At 57.5% G+C, this 18,169-nt stretch overlaps 1 protein-coding gene across 4 annotated transcripts; it reads left to right on the top strand.

The window, feature by feature from the left end:
- The first annotated feature begins 1,268 nt into the window (after window positions 1-1,268).
- VEGFA (vascular endothelial growth factor A) lies at window positions 1,269-16,944 on the top strand. 4 transcript variants are annotated; one of them, XM_070584720.1, is made up of 8 exons: window positions 1,269-2,369; window positions 5,376-5,424; window positions 8,527-8,723; window positions 9,533-9,609; window positions 9,939-9,968; window positions 11,876-11,947; window positions 13,015-13,146; window positions 15,627-16,944. In XM_070584720.1, exons 1-8 carry the CDS (start codon window positions 2,304-2,306, stop codon window positions 15,646-15,648), a joined length of 645 nt encoding a protein of 214 aa, XP_070440821.1. In that variant the 5' UTR covers window positions 1,269-2,303; the 3' UTR covers window positions 15,649-16,944. The 4 variants fall into 4 exon arrangements, with proteins under 4 accessions (XP_070440821.1, XP_070440822.1, XP_070440823.1 ...); XM_008515758.2 differs by lacking the exon at window positions 1,269-2,369 and adding an exon at window positions 4,949-5,149; XM_070584721.1 differs by lacking the exon at window positions 11,876-11,947.
- Window positions 16,945-18,169: the final 1,225 nt, after the last annotated feature.

Here is an 18,169-nt window from a genome sequence, read left to right on the forward strand (position 1 = left end):
GGAGGAGAATGCCCCCTGGTTTGTTCAGAAGATGAGCTGTGAGCCTGGCTGGGGCTGATAGAAGCCTTGGCCCCCAGCCTGGTGGGAGCTCTGGGCAGCTGGCCTACAGACGTTCCTTAGTGCTGGTGAGTAGGTTTGAATCATCACTCAGGCCCTGGCCTTCATCCGCCCCCACCAGCCCCCTGGCCTCAGTTCCCTGGCAACATCTGGGGTGGGGGGGAAGCAGGAACAAGGGCCTCTGTCTGCCCAGCTGCCTCTCCCTTTGGGCTCTGCCAGACTCCACAGTGTATACGTGGGCTCCAACAGGTCCTCTTCCCTGTGAGCCACTGACTAACCCCAGAACCACACAGCTTCCCGTTCTCAGCCCCACAAACTTGGTGCCAAGTACTTCTCCCTCAGGAAGCTTCCCTGGACACTTCCCAAAGGACCCCAGTCACCCCAGCCTGCTGGCTGGAGCTCACTCTGAAGTCAGCAGGCCAGATGAGGGCGCCAGATGGGCGCATTGTCCAGACGGATACATCGTGCCTCCTGTGCCCACCACTGGGCTCTCTGCACATGGGGCCACTGGAGTCCCAAACATGCCACTGTTTGGGAGGTCAGAAATTGGGGTATCAGCGGTCATCTCCCTCCACCCTCTTCCTGAGGCCCATTCCTTCCTCGAGCCAGAGCTGGGGTGTGCAGACAGTAGTCACTAGGGGGCGCTCGGCCACCACAGGGAAGCTGGGTGAATTTGGGAGAGCAGCGTCTGCGTGAGAGTGAGGACGCGTGTGTTAGTGTGAGTCTGAGTGTGTGTGTGTGGGTAGGCTGGGAGTGTTGGAGGGAGAAGGCCAGGGGTCACCCCAGGATTCCAATAGATCTGTGTGTCCCCCTCCTCTCCCCTCCTCTTCCAATATTTCCAGCAAAGACGGAATAGCTCTGGAGCCCTGTCCGCACATAACCTCACTTTCCCGTTTCCTTCCCCCAAATACCGCGCGGGCGTGTGTGTCTGCACGAGGGGTGGATGCACAGGCAAAGGGGGGGTGGATGGGTAATTTTCAGGCTGTGAACCTTAGTGGGGGTCGAACTTTCCCTTCACTGGGGTGACTGGGGAGGCCAGGCTTCGTCGGGTGTCCCCCGGGAAACGCAACACCAACAGCCAGCCGCTCGCCGAGACCCTGGAGGGAAGAGGCGGAGGCTGGGCCTGTCCCCGCCCCCCGGGGCGTGCAGGGGCGGGGTCCTGGCGGGGCGGGGCGAAGCCAGGCCTTTTTCTAGTCCGCTGGTAGCGGTGAGGAGCGCAGAGGCTTGGGGCAGCCGGGCTGCGACGAGGCCGCGGCACCCGGGGAGAGTGGAGCCGGTGGTGGCGGCGCTAAGTCGGGAGACGCAGCAGCGAGGTGGACGAACCGGCGGGGTCACCAGCCAGGGGACTCCGCACTGGAATTTGATATTCATTTCTCCAGGGTTTACCCTGCTCCTTTTTTCTTAAACATTTTTAAAAACCGTATTCTTTCCCATTTTAATTTATTTTTGCTCCCATTCCCTGCTTAAATCGGGCCGACCGTTTGGGGAGATTGCTCTTCTACTCCCCCAAATCACTTCGGATTTTGGAAACCAGCAGAGAGAGGTAGCAAGAGCTCCAGAGTGAAGTCGAGGAAGAGAGAGAGACGGGGTCAGAGAGCGCGCGCGGGCGAGCGAGCAACGAGAGGGACAGGAGCAAAGTGAGTGACCTGCTTTTGGGGGTGACCGCCAGAGCGCGGCGTGAGCCCTCCCCCTCGGGATCCCGCATCGGACTAGCAGCGCTGACGGACAGACAGACAGACACCGCCCCCCGCCCCAGCGCCCACCTCCTCTCCGGCCAGCGGTCGACGGTGGACGCGGCGGCGAGCCGCGGGCAGGAGCCGGAGCCCGCGCCTGGAGGCGGGGTGGAGGGGGTCGGGGCTCGCGGCGTTGCACTGAAACTTTTCGTCCAACTTCTGGGCTGTTCTCGCTCCGGAGGAGCCGGGGCAGCCGAGCAGAGCGGAACCGGGAGAAGTGCTAGCTCGGGCCGGGAGGAGCCGCCGTCCGAGCAGGGGGAGGAGGAAGAAGAGAAGGAAGAGGAGAGGGGGCCGCGGTGGCGACTCGGCGCTCGGAAGCCGGGCTCATGGACGGGTGAGGCGTCTGTGTGCGCAGACAGTGCTCCAGCCGCGCGCGCGCCCCAGGCCCTGGCCCGGGCCTCGGCTCCCGAAGGAAGAGGAGCCCGCCTAGGCGCTGAGGAGAGCGGGCCGCCCCGCAGCCCGAGCCGGAGAGGGAGCGTGAGCCGCGCCGGCCCCGGCCGGGCCTCCGAAACCATGAACTTTCTGCTCTCTTGGGTGCATTGGAGCCTTGCCTTGCTGCTCTACCTCCACCATGCCAAGGTAAGCGGCCGTGCCCGCCTGGCGCCGCGGGCCGCTGCGAGCGCCTCTCCCGGCTGGGGACGTGCGTGCGAGCGAGCGCGCGCGTGGGGGCTCCGTGCCCCACGCGGGTCCTTGGGCACGGGGCGCGCGGCTTCCCCCGCTCTCCGTGTAGGGGGAGGGGGCGCGCGCTAGGTGGGAGGGCACCAGCAGAGACTCTCACCGCCCACGCGGGCCCTGCCCACCCACCACAGTCGCCGCACGTACGATCTGGGCCGACCAGCGGAGGGCGGGAGCCGGAGGAGGCCGAGGGGGCTGGGCTTGCGCTGCCGCCGGCGGCTGAAGTTTGCTCCCGGCCGCTGGTCCCCGACGAACTGGAAGTCTGGGCAGCGGGGGCGGGAGCCGGAGCCCGGCGGGCAGTGGGGTGCTCGGACCTTGGACCAAGGGAGTGCAGAGAGCGTGGAGGGGGCAGGGCGCAGGCATGGGAGGGGGCTTGCTGTCACTGCAGCTCGATCTCTTCGGCCCTCGCCGCGAGTTTGGGAAAAGTTTTGGGGTGGATTGCTGCGGGGACCCCCCTCTCCGCCGGGCCACCTGCGCCGCGCCACCCCCGCCCGTCCCCGCTCGCGTCCCGCTCGGTGCCCGCCCTCCCCCGCCCGGCCGGGCGCGCGCGGCGCGGAGCCGATTACATCAGCCCGGGCCTGGCCGGCCGCGTGTTCCCGGAGCCGCGGCGGCCCGAGCGGGGAGACCCAGGCGGCGAGCGGCGCCCCTCCCCCCGCCGGCCTTCTGCGGGAAGGTGACCTCTTGAGGTAGCCCCAGCCGGAGGACCCGGAGGACCAGCCCTCTCCCTTCCCGCCGTCCCAGCCCCCTCCTGTCCTAGGAGGAATTTCCTGACGCCCCTTCCCCATTTCCTCCCTAGTGTGGAGAGAAGCCACTGTGCCCCCTTTCTTACTCCTCTCTGCCGAGAAGACCCATCTAACCCCTCTCCGGCCCCAGAGTCCAGAGAAAGGATGGTCACTGTCAGAGGTCAGGGTGCCGGGGCCCACCCAGGTGCTTTGTCAAGACTCTACCTAAAGTCCCGACTTGGTGACAGTCAGTTTCCCTCCCTTCCCCCACACTTCCGAATGAGCTGGAGGTTTAGCTTTTATGGGGGTGGGCCAAGGGAGGTTTTACAGTGTCATTACCCCACTACACACTTTGGAAAAATGGTTTGAAATTTGCTGTGACACGGGCAGGGTGGGACTAGCCCTCCCCTAACCTTTGGAAGGAGCTCCTGCCAGCCTTGCAAACACACTTTGTCCAGGGCAAATGGGGCGTTGGAGCAGGTGGTTTTTTGGAACTCGAAACTTGCCCACCCAACTTGCCGCCTAAGGGGTCTTTTTCCACCCTTCCTTATACTTCCTCTCACCACAGAGTCCCCCGGGAGAGTGGCTGAAGGAAGGAAATGGGCTGGGGTCCCTGCTGCCACCTCGAGTTCCTCAGACCCTGGCACAAAGGCCTTGGCTCCAGGCCTCCAAGGGAGGGGGAGGGGGAGGAGTGGCTGCCTGGTCACAGCGTGACCTTCAGAGGCCCCCAGAGAAGGGCACCTGGCCCCTCCCCGCCCAGAACTGCCCCTCCCTGTGCCCCCCTGGCCTTGGAGGGGGTATGAAGTTTCTGTCTCCTTTCCTCATGGGGGCCCAGGAGCAGTGGAGGGCATAGGGAAGCTGTTGGCAGAGGGAAGCTGGGGGTGTCCTGAGGATGGGTGAGGGGCTGAGGTGGAGACGCTAGGGGGTCCCTGAGGGAGCTGTCTTAGGAGGGCTGTCCAGCTGGGAGCCTGGAAACTGTTATCTGACCTTGGTCCTGGGGGCAAGGCTGGGGGATCTGGGGTGCACTGTGGGGGATATGGGGAGGAGAGAGACAGACAGACTGTGAGCCTCCCTCTCAGCGGGGTCTGCAGTTTCGTCGGTTAGAGTGCAGCTCTCCTGCTCAGGATCTGCCCCACAAGAGGGCAAGTGGGGTGGCAGTTAGTGAGAACTGGAGACCCTCTGGAAGGGCTGGGGAGAAGCCTTTGCCTGCGGGGTGCTGTCAAGTCCACATGGTTGGGCTTGTTGACCTTCACAGCTTCTGGGGAGGGGAGGAATGATCTGGTGGGGGTGGGGAAGGATGGAGGCTGCCTCAGGCCTGGGTAGTGCAGGGGGCCCCCTAGGGGCTGGGCAGCGCTAAGGCGTAAAAGGCTTGCTTGCATTTGAGGAAGGTGCCTAGGTGAGAGGGACTTGGGAGCCCCTCAGTCTGGGAGGAGTAGAAACCAGGGCCGGAGGTGGGAGTGGGAGGCTCAGGGCTTTGAAAATATATTCTGGCTCTGAGAGGGAGATTTGTGGGGGGGGAAAATGGAGCTCCTCCCTCCCCCCCGAGTTTCCTCCCAGGTTTTACCCTCTAGGCAACCTGTGGGTTTGCTGAATATTCCTGAGGACTGAAGAGTTTGGATGGGGGAGGATAGTTGGTGCCCTTCGGTCCTCTGCACCTCCCCCCCTCCCCAGCACCAGCTCACCCTGGTATTTGTCATGTCAGCAGGAGAAGGTCACCATGTTGTTTTTCTTGCCCCTAGTCCTTCCTTCCTGCCCCAGTCCAAATTTGTCCTCCTATTTGACCTTAATACTTACCCGTGGCTTTGCAGCAGGGAGTCAGGGGGGCTGAGAGGATTCACTTTTCTTGGCTCAGCAATGGGCCACTGAGGGCAGGCAAGGGGAATGTGGGAAGCAGGGGACCTGGACACTGCAGCATTCTGGAGTTTTCCTCCTGTATTTTGAACTCCCCACCCCCAATCACTGGTCAGTCTTTATCTTCCTTGGCTTCAGAATTGGAGCAGTCCAGGGGTGGTGGGCATGCTCTGTGCTGTGGGGAGGCCCTGGCGGTACCCTGTTCTACTCAGAAGGCTTGGAGAGGCCAGAGGCTGCGGGCTGGGAGGGACGCGAGGAGGGAGCAGGGGCGGGTGGCTGGGCCTCCTCGTCCCTGCCCGTGCCCATGGCCGTGCTTCGTTCTTTGTTTTGTCTCCAGTGGTCCCAGGCTGCACCCATGGCAGAAGGAGAGCATAAAACCCATGAAGGTGAGTCCCCCTGGCTCTTGGATGGGGTCCCCTGACCCCCTCGGAAATGGGTGAGGAGGCCTGATTCCTTCTTTTCAGGTCTGGGGGGGGAAGGGGCACAGGAGTATGAGGATCAAGAAAGGAAGCGGTGGGCACTGTGGGATTAGCAAATAGGACTTGTGACCTTTTTCTTCTGCTCTTTCCAGTAAAATTTTATTTGGAGAGGGAGCCGTGAGCACAGACCAGGAAGACAAAACAGTGCTCAGGAATTTCAGATGTTGAGGGAGGTGTCCCTTGTCCCCCCTGCTCCCAGAGGAGGATGGATATTCCATGTCCCTTCCAGCCCAGCCATGTCCCACCTGTGGGGTCTGCGTGGAGGAGGCTGTGATACTCGCTGTCCAGAGAGCTGGCTGTGCCTGAGCTGAAGGCACAGAGGATCTAGCCTCTTGGGACCCCTCTACCCAGTTTGCATTCCTTTTTGCGTGGAGAGAGAAAGCCCTATAGCTTCCCCCTGCTCTCTGGGTGGAGTAGGATTAGGTGCTGTGAACTTCCCTCTTGGGCCAGCAGAGGGCTAGCTGTAGCTCCCAGGCACCCCCTCCTTTGCCCAACCCGCGTCTGCCTGTCTTTTGTTCCGCAGACGTGGTTTGGAGTACAGGATCCTCCCATTTCTCTAGGGACGCCCTGGCTCTCCCCACCACTGAATGTGGCCTCTGCTCCAGCCTAGGGGAGGAGCGCCCAGTGCCACTCCCCCAACTCCCTACCTCTGAAGAAGGACCCCCAAATCCAGGGTGGCCCAGGGTAGTGGCCAGGCATGATGTTTGCTCTCCCCAGCCGGCCCGTGGTGATGCCTAGCCGATTCTGCCTGCTTCCCCACCCAGGAGCCCTTTCCTTGGCCCAGGGCCTGGCTTCCCAGCCACCCCACAGCCTGTTTCACTGACAGGCCTCCGCTCCCAGTGCACCCACCCCTTCAGCCTCCCAGTGGCCTCTGTGGTCTGGGAGAGGCAAGACAAATGATCTTTGTTTGCTGGGGAAAAGGTTGTCTTCGAGAAATAAGGAAAACCACGAAAGCCTGATGTTGGAGTATGTGTGTGTGTCCACGCCCCGTGCAAAAGCAGGAAGGACAGCTTTCCATGGAGGCGGTGGCTAGGGTGCGAAGGGTGCAGGTGAAGTTGCCCCATTCACCTCCCTTGGGCCTTGGGGATTCCAGGGAGCTTTTCCAAGGAATTCCCAGCCCAGGTCTTTTTACCCTCAGCTACCAAGTGCCATGGCCCGGGCCAGACCTTTCTGCTATTCACTAATGGGTGGGGCCATGAAGTTTTGGCCACCACTATCCCCAACCATGAAGAAGTGTCAGGTCAAGAATTCTTGATTAGTCACCTTCTTTAATGTAGACTTGGCTAAGAAAGGACTTCTTCACATCCATGGTCTTGTTTATCCTTGTTTTGACAAGGCTTTACCTTAACCCTTTTGCGGGTGGAGAAGAATTCCATGCCCACCGGCTGGATAGGGGAAGTAGAGACCTCAGGCAAGGCCAGAGACTGGTTTGGGGGCCCCCACTGTTCTCCTTTCTGTTTTCACACCTTTGGCCCCAAATTCCCCTCAACCCACCTGTTGCATATACATCCCCAGGGCTCATCTTCCTTTCCCCTTCTGGAGGGAGGAGTGAGGGGAGGCTCAGCTACGGTCTCTGGGGAGAGGCACGCTAGGGAGTATGCACTGTAGATGCCTTGGTGAGCTTCCAAACCTTGTGTCACCTGGCCTGAGAAAAGGGCGCTTATTCTCAGGGCTGGAAATGGAAGACAAAACCCCACTTTTCAGCCTCTGTTTCAGTGTCTTTTGAGATCAGCCCAACATACTTACACAGATGTGCAGAGTCTGAGCCCAGAGAGGGAGGGACTGGCCCAAGGTCACACCAAGTCATGGCCAGAGCCCAGGTCTCCTCGCTGGCTGGGTACTGCTTCTTCCCTCCTGTGTAGGGGACACCCGTTTCAGGGACAGGATTGCTCTGTGGTGGTGGTGTGGGGGGTGGGTGTTGGGGAGTAGCAGGCTGGGCCACAATTTGGAGTAGTCATTCTGACTTTATTTATGCTCAGAATGGCCCAAAATTACCCCTTCATGCTCCCATGCACCCCAGGTTCTGCAGGCAGCCTGGGAAGCTGTCTTTACCCTGGTCTCCCTCCAGATCAACTTCTAGAAATGCTCGTGGCTGCAAGTGGCAGCGCTGTTTTTCCATGATGCAAGCAGTTTGCCCTCTTGGGCGGGGTTATCGGTGGCTGGCAGGGCCTGCACAGCGTGCCCGCCCACTGCCACCTGCTGATTCCAGGCAGGCCCACCCCTGTGCTGATGCCCACCACCTCCTCAGCCCATGTCTGGGGAGACGGTCTGGCAGGTGGCAAGGTGCCCACTGATGCTTCTACTCGCTTTACACATGACCGCAGCTTAGGAAGGCTTTGATGTCAGAGCTGATTTTAGCTCTACCATTTACTGGCAGTGTGGCCTTGGGGCAAGTTACTCAACCTCTCTGAGCCTCCAGCCCCCCATTTGTAAAATGGGGGTCCTACTAGAACCTCATGGTACCATGTTGGGAGAGTTGTTTGAGATGACAACTGTGGATGACTGTCCACTGTGCCCCACATATACAAAGTCCTCATTAAGTGGTTGTTGGTATGGTTGATGGGATGTCAGTGGCCATGGGAAAGTTGTGGGGAAATGGGGCGCAGGTTTGCCAAGCTGGCTGTTCCTCCTTTCGAGGGAAGCTTAGAGCACCCCTAATATGGATATTCACACTCAAACTGTCCTCTGATGTCAAGGTTGACCTAGGAATTGGCTCGGCTGTCATGGTGAGGCAGGGGGATCAGATGTGGTAGGCCATCTCCCTTGGAACCTGATAGCATTGTCCAATCTTTGGAATACAAACCCCTTCATTGGTGTTGATGGTGGAAAGTTTGGGGAAGGACTTCAACCACAGCTGGAGGGACTTGCTAGATTTTTAGAAGGACTTGCCCGATAGTGGGTACCTCTCGCGGAAACTTGGAGGAGTGGCCTTACAAGGCTGGGTGGAGATAGGGGTTGGCCATCTCTTGTGTGACCTGCTGGGCTCATATGTCACCCACTCCCACGCAGTGGTGAAGTTCATGGACGTCTACCAGCGCAGCTACTGCCGTCCAATCGAGACCCTGGTGGACATCTTCCAGGAGTACCCCGATGAGATCGAGTACATCTTCAAGCCATCCTGTGTGCCCCTGATGCGGTGTGGGGGCTGCTGCAACGACGAGGGCCTAGAGTGCGTGCCCACTGCGGAGTTCAACATCACCATGCAGGTAGGCGCCTATGGGGAGCAGGGCCTGGGGGCATGGGGTGGGGACTTTGGGGACGTGTAGTCCCCGGCCCTTTCTGGGCAGCTCTTGAGAGGAGGAGCCAGACTTCCCTTGCCCAGCTCCTGCCCCTGAGTCAGTCAGGGGCAAGAGTGAGAGGTCTTGCTCTCTTTGGAGAAAAAAGATGCTTGCATTTCCCAGTCTAGGTTCGCAGCAAGCCCTGACCACCTCCTCCTCCCTGACCTTTGGCCTCTGGGCTCATGAGGGGGCTGACACCTGTGACAGGAGCCCCTCCCCTCCTCTCTTAGAGGAAGAGGGCCCTCGCTCCTTGGGGGCTCTGTCCGGGAAGGTGGATGAGCCTGGCCTCTGGAGAGTTTAAAAAGCCAGTTGTTTGACGTTGCCTGGTGACAGGGCACATCTCAGCCTGGACGGGGTGGGAGGGAGCTCTGAGACCCCAGGGAGGGGGTGGCTCTTGGGTACCTACTATGGGGTCAGGGTGAGGCCTATAAGGGATGAAAGGAGGGAAGGGATGGGGAGTGGCAAGAACCCAGGACCCGAATTCCCAGCCTGGCCAACCCTCGCAGCCGTGTCTGCCCTCAAGAGGAGCAGGGGCTCCTTGAGGTCAGCAGGGTTGGGGGAGTTGGGGTGGGCCTGAGGCTCTTTCTAGTATAGAGCCCCTGGTCCCCCCTACCTCCACCACCCATCCCAGCTCTGTCGAACCCCTGGGTGCTGAGTGGCAGGAGCCACGAGGGTGTCCCATCTGGGTATGGCTGGCTGGGTCACTAACCTCTGTGATCTGCTTCCTTTCCCTCCAGATTATGCGGATCAAACCTCACCAAAGCCAACACATAGGAGAGATGAGTTTCCTACAGCATAGCAAATGTGAATGCAGGTGAGGATGGAGTCACGGATTCATTCGCCCATCGAACAGCCAGGGTTAAGCACATTCCACTTGTTAGCCCATTTCTACCTTCCAACTGTGTAACCTTGGGCATTTTAATTTTACTTCAGTGTGCCTTGATTTCCACATGTGTAAAATGGGTACAATGATAATATGTACCTCATAGCATTATTGTAAGGATTAAGTGAGTTATCATATGTAAAGAGATTAAAACTGTTAGTATATCATAAATACTATGTTAAGTTTTTATTATTTTTATCATTGTCATCACCATCTGAACTCCTCTGTTTTGTTCTTTTCTCTTTCTCTACCCACTACAGACCAAAGAAAGATAAAGCAAGGCAAGAAAAGTAAGTGGCCGTGACTTTAGCTCTTCTCCCACTTCTTGGCCAGTTGTGTTGGTTTGGGGCTCTTGGCTTCCTCTGTCAGGGGGTCTGATGGCTTCACTGGGTCAGAGAGTTGGTCTCATGGGAACTTGTGGTGGCAGCAGTGGGATGGAGCAAACCCCAGAATCATGACTCTCGGATTAGTGACAAAACCCAGTCTGGAGCCTGGAGCTTCCTTTGGAAGAGATGATGTGTTCCAGGTCTCCAGGTCATTTCTGGCCAGGACTTGTAGTTTTGGTGTGTTGGGGGCAGTGTGGACACTGGCTCCCTGGCTTGTTCTAGGCTCTCATCACCCACAGCAGGCAGAGAGAGCGGATGGCAGAGGGGCCAGCTCTGGTGTGTCAGAGGAAATGGCTTCTTCTGGTGGCTGCTGTGGGGGTGCAGTTGGATTTGGGGCTGGCTGGGGTGTTTTCTTGGTGCGTGCCCTTCTGTAGGCGTGAGGCAGGCCAGAGACACTCGGCCCTCTTGGACAGGGAGAAATGGTTGAATGTTTGTCATTTTCTGAAGCTTCCAGTTGCTCAGTGTGGAGGGTTGGGTCAGGGTGGAGCCGGGGCAAGGTCTGGGGCCCGTGAGCCTTCTAGACAGGGTGAGCAGCTGGTGTGGTGGATGAGCCTGCGGGGGAAAGAGACTGAGAGAGAGCACCTATGCCCTTCCTTCCCCAGTCCCCCACCATTCTGTCTGCTCCCAACACTCTAGGGACATTGAAGCCCCCTGGGCCTCAACCCCTTGCCTCTTCCCTAAGTCCCCAACTTCCAGGATTGCTGTGGCTACTAGAGCAGTAATTTGGGAGAGCAGGCCCAGAGAGAGAGAGAGAGAGAGAATGTGTGGGTGCGTGCGTGCACACGTGTGCGTGTGTGTGTGCGTGAAGACCTTCTTCCTTCCAGTGCTTTCTCCTGAGAGGGAACAGACTTACCCTCTCTGCGGCCCTTTTCCCCCTCGTTTCTTCCCCTGTGGCAGACACTCTGAGGGGCATTCTCTTGGGCCTGGCAGGTGTGGAGAGTGCTGGTTCCCTTGAGGTGGACAGGCTCCAGCCTGCCCCCCTTGCCCAGTTCCCAAACGCCTGCATTGCCCACAGGGAGAGTCGGGGCTCTCCTGGGCTCGGAAGAGAGTCTGGTGAAACGGTGCAGCAGGCTTTGACAGGCTGGAGAGAGAACTCCCTGCCAAGGGACGCCCAGGCCCTTCCTCCCCACGCCTCCCTAACTCTCACCCCACCCTCCTGCCTGCCTGGGGCTCTGAGGGCCCAGGTGATGGCTGGGCGGGCTGGCGCCTCTCATGTGCTGCCCTTGGTTTTGTGCCAGCTCCCAGTGTAGCTGCTCCCCCACCCCAGGATTCACAGAGGCAGGGCCCCTGGAGGGACCCCCTTGCTATTGCACTTGGAAACAAAGGCAGAAGTTGCCTGAAGCACAGCTTGTCCCCTCCTTCCTCCCCATCAAGTCAGGTCTCTGACCTTCTCCTCAAACTCTGGCCTACCTTTTATAACTCCCTGACCTTCAAGGTGAGACTTACGCAGTTGCTGAACAAAGTGCCTGCCCTCGGGGCTTTGCCCCCTGCCTGGGATCAACAGCTGCTGTGAGCATGGAGGCCTTTGGGTCCCGTGCCCTCCACCCGGCCTCTGCTCTCCATCCAGAGCCTTGCTGGGGCCTGGGTTTGCCACCCTAGGGTGGCCAAAGTGAGAAGAGGGAGCCCTTGAGTGCCTGCTGCCCCAACTGGCGTGTGTGTGCGCGTGTGCAAGCTCTTTCCTGGAGCCCGCCTGCCTCCTGCCACCTCGTCTCGTTCCAGGGAGTGTGTCCTGTCCCTTGCCCTCCTCACTGCTTCTTTCCCTCTCCCCTTCCCCCTCGCTCTCTCTCTGTCTCTGTGTTTTTATTTTCCAGAAAATCAGTTCGAGGAAAGGGAAAGGGGCAAAAAAGAAAGCGCAAGAAATCCCGGTATAAACTCTGGAGCGTGTACGTGGTGCCGCTGCTGTCTCAGTCCCCGGAGCTTCCCTGGCCCCCAATCAAACTCCCGCCTGCAGGACCCTGGAACCCTGCCTCCTTCCCTGGCGCTCAGCCTCCCCCGCCCACCCTAGTGTCCCTCTCTCACTCTCACTGCACTAATTGGCACCAGGGGGTAGACTTGGTGGTGGCGTTGCTGGTCCAGAGATGGGGGTGGCTGGGTGGGCCAAGTGGGCCTGGATGGTTCAGTGAGGGGACTCTGGCTTGGCTGGGCACCGCCTTTCTCTCACCCACCGGGCACTGGTGGCAGGCCCATGTTGGCATGGGTGCCGGGCGCTGGTGCCTTCTCGCCCAACTGGTTTCCACTGCTCTGGGCTTCTGCACTCGTCTGGAAGCTGAGGGTTGTGGGAGGGCAGACGTGGTGTGAGGAAGGGGCGTGAATGACGTGAGGCAGCTTGTTGTCGGAGGAGGTTGGGTGGGGTCAAGCACCGTATGGCGGCCCCACTTCATGGACTTGGGGCCTCTGGAGGGAGCCCCCTATTCCAACCCAACCCATGGCATCCACACAAGTCTCCCAGTAGGGTGGCCTCTTCCTCTGGGTTGGAGGCTGTGGTGGGTGCTGCCCTGTGGACACTGCCTCTGGGCTCAACTGCCGTCACACCCTACTTCAGCCACCTTTGGTGGAGGGGCCTGGGCCTGAGCCTTCAAAGTGGGAGAAGGTGGCCCCCAATTGCCGTCCCCAGCAGGTGAAGAGTCAGGCGTGTTCTTTTGGGGGCAGTAGCCGTTGGGGCCCTGTGGCCTGAGACTTGCCCTTGTCCCCCTTGTGGCAGCCCTCTCCTTGCACTCTCTGCCCATCTGCCTGCCTCTCCTCTGGGCAGGCTTCCTAGCCAGTGCTGCCTCTTTCCGCCGCCGCTCTGTCTTCTGCTGTAGCGCTCGGATCTTTCCAGGGTGTGGAAGGGTGTGGGGGCCAGGAGTTGGGCGGGGGTGCAGCTGCAGACATGTTAGGGGGTTGCATGGGTGTTTTTCTCTTTCTCTGCTGACGCTCTAGCTTAGATGTCTTTCCTTTTGCCTTTTTGCAGTCCCTGTGGGCCTTGCTCAGAGCGGAGAAAGCATTTGTTTGTACAAGATCCGCAGACGTGTAAATGTTCCTGCAAAAACACAGACTCGCGTTGCAAGGCGAGGCAGCTTGAGTTAAACGAACGTACTTGCAGGTTGGTTCCCAGAGGGCGAGGAGTCAGAGAAGAGCTTCACACAGATGGGGAGAGAGAGAGCGAGAGAGAGAGAGAGAGAGAGCGCGCGCGCACCTGAGAGGGGCCAGCTGCTTGCTTGGCTTCTAGCTGCCTGCCTGGGGACTGCTGCCTTCTCTGCTCGCGAGGCCCCTGTGGTGGGCAGTGGGGGCTGGCCTGGCAGGGACCGTTCTGAGGTCGCCCTGGTCGCCTGAGTGGTAGGCTGGTGTGGCTTAATGTGGTGTTGTGGACGCAAGCTGAGTGTTGTGTCCTGTGGTCCTGCTCGTAGTGGCTGTTGGTCCTGACGTTGTTATTTCTACCTTCGTTACTAATATTGGGGGACCCTTCCCAGTGTGGGGCACACTGCCATCTACAAAGCTCAAACACTTCCTCGGGGGCCTGGCACCGCCCTCTGAAGTCTGCATGGCTGGGCTTCTCATCCCTTCAGAGTCTTCCGTGGGGACAGGGGTTGAGTCCCTCCTCAGTCTGGGGTCCCGGAGGGCACGGGCTCTGGCGGTTGGTTTAGGGTGGGGAGGAGATTTAACATCTGGGACACTGGATACCTTTAATACTCCAGTAGTCATGGCAACAACCCCAAATAGCTCATGTATTTCCAATGCCCACGGGATGGGTGGAGGGCGGGGGCCATGCCCGCCCTCCTAAGATTAGATGGTGAACTCCTCATGCCTGGGCCTGGTTTTTATTCACCTGTGTGATCCCCCAGGCATCTTAGTACCTTTGTCCCTTGTCCACAGTGGGGACCAAGGAAGTGTCAAGTCTGTGAGTGACTACCTGACCCAGTTCAGGTGCATAGGGCCAGGACACATGGCTGGTGATTTTTTTTTTTTATTGTGGGGAGGATTCGCCCTGAGCTAACATTCATTGCCAATCTTCCTCTTTTTTTGCTTGAGGAAGATTTGCCTTGAGCCAACATCCGTGCCAGTCTTCCTCTACTTTGTATGTGGGATGCCTCCACAGCATGGGTGATGAGTGGAGCAGGTCCATACCCGGGGTCCAAACCTCTGAACCGGAACTTTAACCACTCTGCCACGGGCTGCCTCCAGGCGGCTGGCAATCTTTTGGTGCCTCGACTGGTGTTTTTACTAGTCTGGCCTGTGTGCAAAGGCATGGGGCCCTCTGGGGCCAGCATCAGCCTCACCAGGGAGGAGGGGCTCTTATGGGGCTTTTCTGGGGAGGCTGGCGTGCTCCTGGCCAGTGCAGATGCTCCATTAACAAAGTCCTTGGAGTGTGGCTGCTTCCCCCTCCCCGCTCGTGTTCCTGTGGCTTGTGGGTGTTCAGGGGACACTGCGGACCAGGCCCTGGGGTGTTGTTGTGGGCTTCTGTCTGTCTTGGTGCTATGTGAAGATAGGAAGTGTGTACTAGTGCTGGGGGTGGGGGCTCTGCCTAACTCCAGGCCTGGATGAGGAGTCTCCACATCCCTCAGGGGTCTTGGGGAAGATAAGGGACTTGCTATTTTAAGGTTTCTGTGGTGGTTATTCTCCAGAGAGACTGTCTGGGATGGGCGATGTCTGAAGTGACCTGGGAGCTAACTGAAGTTACCCCAACCTCCAGAGACCTCCCCCAACACTTAACCCGGCTGTATGGGGGGATTTCAGTACCCCAGATTGGGGGCTTAGGATCCCCATTTCCAGGTTCTCAGAAGGGCAGGGCCTGCTCTGACCCCTCTTCACAGTGGGCAGGGTAAGACCATCAGCCCTGGGGGAGGGGCACGATGAGAAAGTTCTTGGAGTCCCCTCTGCTTCGACGGGAGTAGCATAGCCACTGATCATCTCCCCCACCCGCAGTTAAATACCATATTGGAAAGAAAAGGCAGCCTGGTACCTGGAGCCTGCCGCTGCCAGTGAGCTCAAGAAAGATGATGCCTGCACCTGAGGCCAGGAGGGAGGGCATGGTGAGGGGAGATATGTCTTTCACCTTCCCGGGGCCCCAGGCCCCGCTGGCTCCCCCTCCCCTCCCCAGGGACCACCCCCTCCCCCCCCCCACTGGCTCTGCACAGGCCCTTTCCCCTGCTCAGGGTGCTCTCCCCACTCCCTTCCCCAAACCAGGCCCACCAAGACTGAGCTGAAACACCTCCCCTGCAGGGCCCCTTTCTGGATTAACTTGGTCCAACTCTGGTCACCCATCAGCTCCTAAATGTCAAGTTAGGGACTGTACGTGTTCATTTGTTGCCTGTGATGAGTTGTCCCCACGTCCTTGTCTTGTCTCAACTGGATTGTCAGCTCTGGAGGGCCGACTGGGAGCCTAGGCATAGCTACCGCTCAGATGAGGGCCCCCCCCAGGCTGGGGCTGGGTCTCCCTCGCACCGAGGCTCTGAGGCAGGGCTGTGCTTTCACTGTCTCTTCCTCGTCAGGGACTTGGGCTCCCGGGAAGGCGAGGCTGCCTGCCTCACCGCCAGGTCTCCTCGCTGCGCCCTAACCCCAGCTTCTGTCTCCCGTTCCCTGCAGATGTGACAAGCCGAGGCGGTGAGCCAGGCTGGAGGAAGGAGCCTCCCTCAGGGTTTCGGGAACCAGACCTCTCAAGGAAAGACTGATAGGGAACGACCGAAACAGAAACCACGCCGCTGCCGCCACCACATCACCATCGACAGAACAATCCTTAATCCAGAAACCTGAAATGAAGGAAGAGGAGACTGCGCAGAGCACTTTGGGTCCGGAGGGCGAGACTCCGGCAGAAGCATTCCCGGGCAGGTGACCAAGCATGGTCCCTCTTGGAATTGGATCGCCATTTTATTTTTCTTGCTGCTAAATCACCAAGCCCGGAAGATTGGAGAGTTTTATTTCTGGGATTTCTGTAGACACACCCACCCACATACATACATTTATATATATATATATATATATTATATATATAAAAATAAATATATATATTTTATATATATATAAAATATATATATTCTTTTTTTTAAATTAACATTGCTAATGTTATTGGTGTCTTCACTGGATGTATTTGACTGCTGTGGACTTGAGTTGGGAGGAGAATGTCCCCACCCAGATCCCAACAGGAAAGAGGACGGGAGGAGAGACCCTGGCGTGATCTTCTTGTCCCTCTTAGGGAGGCCAGGGTCCCCTCCCCTGCCTAGGAAGGTGCAAGGCCAGGGCACGGGGGCAAATTTGGCCTGCTTTTGGGAACACTGACAAACCCAGCCCTGGTCCTGAGCCTCTACCCCGAGTCAAACGGACAGAAAGACAGACGACAGGGACAAGGATACTTGCTCTGACCAGGAGTTTGGGGAGCTTCAGGACACTGCTGTGCTTTGGGGATCCCCTCCACGTGCTGCACGGGCATCTTGCCCCCAGGGGCACTGCCTGGAAGATTCAGGAGCCTGGGCAGCCTTCACCTACTCTCACCTGCTTCTGAGATGCCTAGGAGGCCACCGGCAGATGTCCTGGCGAAGAGAAGAGAGACATTGGTGGAAGCAGAGCAGCCCGCTGACAGCTCATCCTCCGAGGGCAGGGCTTCTGCCTCAGCGCTTTCCTGCTCCCCTCCCCGGGTGCAGCCCAGGAGGGCCTGATGTCCTCAGACCATTGAAACCACTAGTTCTGTCCCCCCAGGAGACCTGGCTGTGTGTGTGTGAGTGGTTAACCCTCCTCCATCCCCCATCCCGACCTTTCCCGCGGCACAGAGAGACGGGGCAGGCTCCACGTGCCCACCATGGAGGCAGAGAAAAGAGAAAGTGTTTTATATACGGTACTTATTTAATATCCCTTTTTAATTAGAAATTAAAACAGTTAATTTAATTAAAGAGTAGGGTTTTTTTCAGTATTCTTGGTTAATATTTAATTTCAACTATTTATGAGATGTATCTCTCTCTTGCTCTCTCTTATTTGTACTGGTCTTTGTGTATAAGATTCATGTTTCCAATCTCTCTCTCCCTGATCGGTGACAGTCACTAGCTTGACCTGAACAGATATTTAATTTTGCTAACACTCAGCTCTGCCCTACCCTTTCCCCTGGCTCCCACCACACATTCCTTTGAAATAAGGTTTCAATATACATCTACATACTATATATATATGGCAACTTGTGTTTGTATATATATATATATATATATATATGTTTATGTATATATGTGATTCTGATAAAATAGACATTGCTATTCTGTTTTTTATATGTAAAAACAAAACAAGAAAAAATAGAGAATTCTACATACTAAATCTCTCTCCTTTTTTAATTGTAATATTTGTTATCATTTATTTATTGGTGCTACTGTTTATCCGTAATAATTGTGGGGGAAAAAGATATTAACATCACATCTTTGTCTCTAGTGCAGTTTTTCGAGATATTCCGTAGTACATATTTATTTTTAAACAACAACAAAGAAATACAGATATATCTTAAAAAAAGCATTTTGTATTAAAGAATTTAATTCTGATCTCAGAGCTCCTCCTGGTTTCTCCTTCTCCATTGAATCCTTGTTCTAGACTTCTCCTGCCCCCTTTCTCTCCTCCCGTGGGGAACATGGCATTTGTCTTAGGTCTGGGGAAGGGGTCTCAGGTGTGTAAGATATGGGGTGACCCATCTTGTGCTGGGGGTCACAGTTCTTCCGTTTTGACTGGGCTTGTCCTGGGGGGACCCGTCTATTCTTCTGCCCTGGTCTAGGGGGGTGTTCTGGAAATGAGGGCGGGGGAGACAGCTCCTTAGACAGGAGCCTGTAGTGAGTAGTGATCTAGGCTCTGTCCCTTGGTCAAGGAGGGAATTGGCCATGTGTCTGAGCTTGCTGCCCAGGGGACAAGAGAGGACTGGGTCTGGCCATGGGGCCTTGTTGGCTGCAACAGGCCAGGAGTGGGAAGAGGGTGCTCATGGGGGCCTGTGACCCTAGGGTGTAATTTACTTTTACGTACTGAGTCCTGGAGTTCCCTGAGTCTCTGGAAGATAGACCCACAGCTCTGGTTGCCCCTGAGGGGACTCCCTGCCCAACCTAGCTGCATAGGCCCTTCTCTCCTGTGGTCCTAGGGAAGGTAGAGATGTCTGGGTCTTTGGCATTTAT

This window comes from Equus przewalskii, chromosome 19 (assembly GCF_037783145.1).
Source record: "Equus przewalskii isolate Varuska chromosome 19, EquPr2, whole genome shotgun sequence".
NCBI classification, from domain to species: domain Eukaryota; kingdom Metazoa; phylum Chordata; class Mammalia; order Perissodactyla; family Equidae; genus Equus; species Equus przewalskii.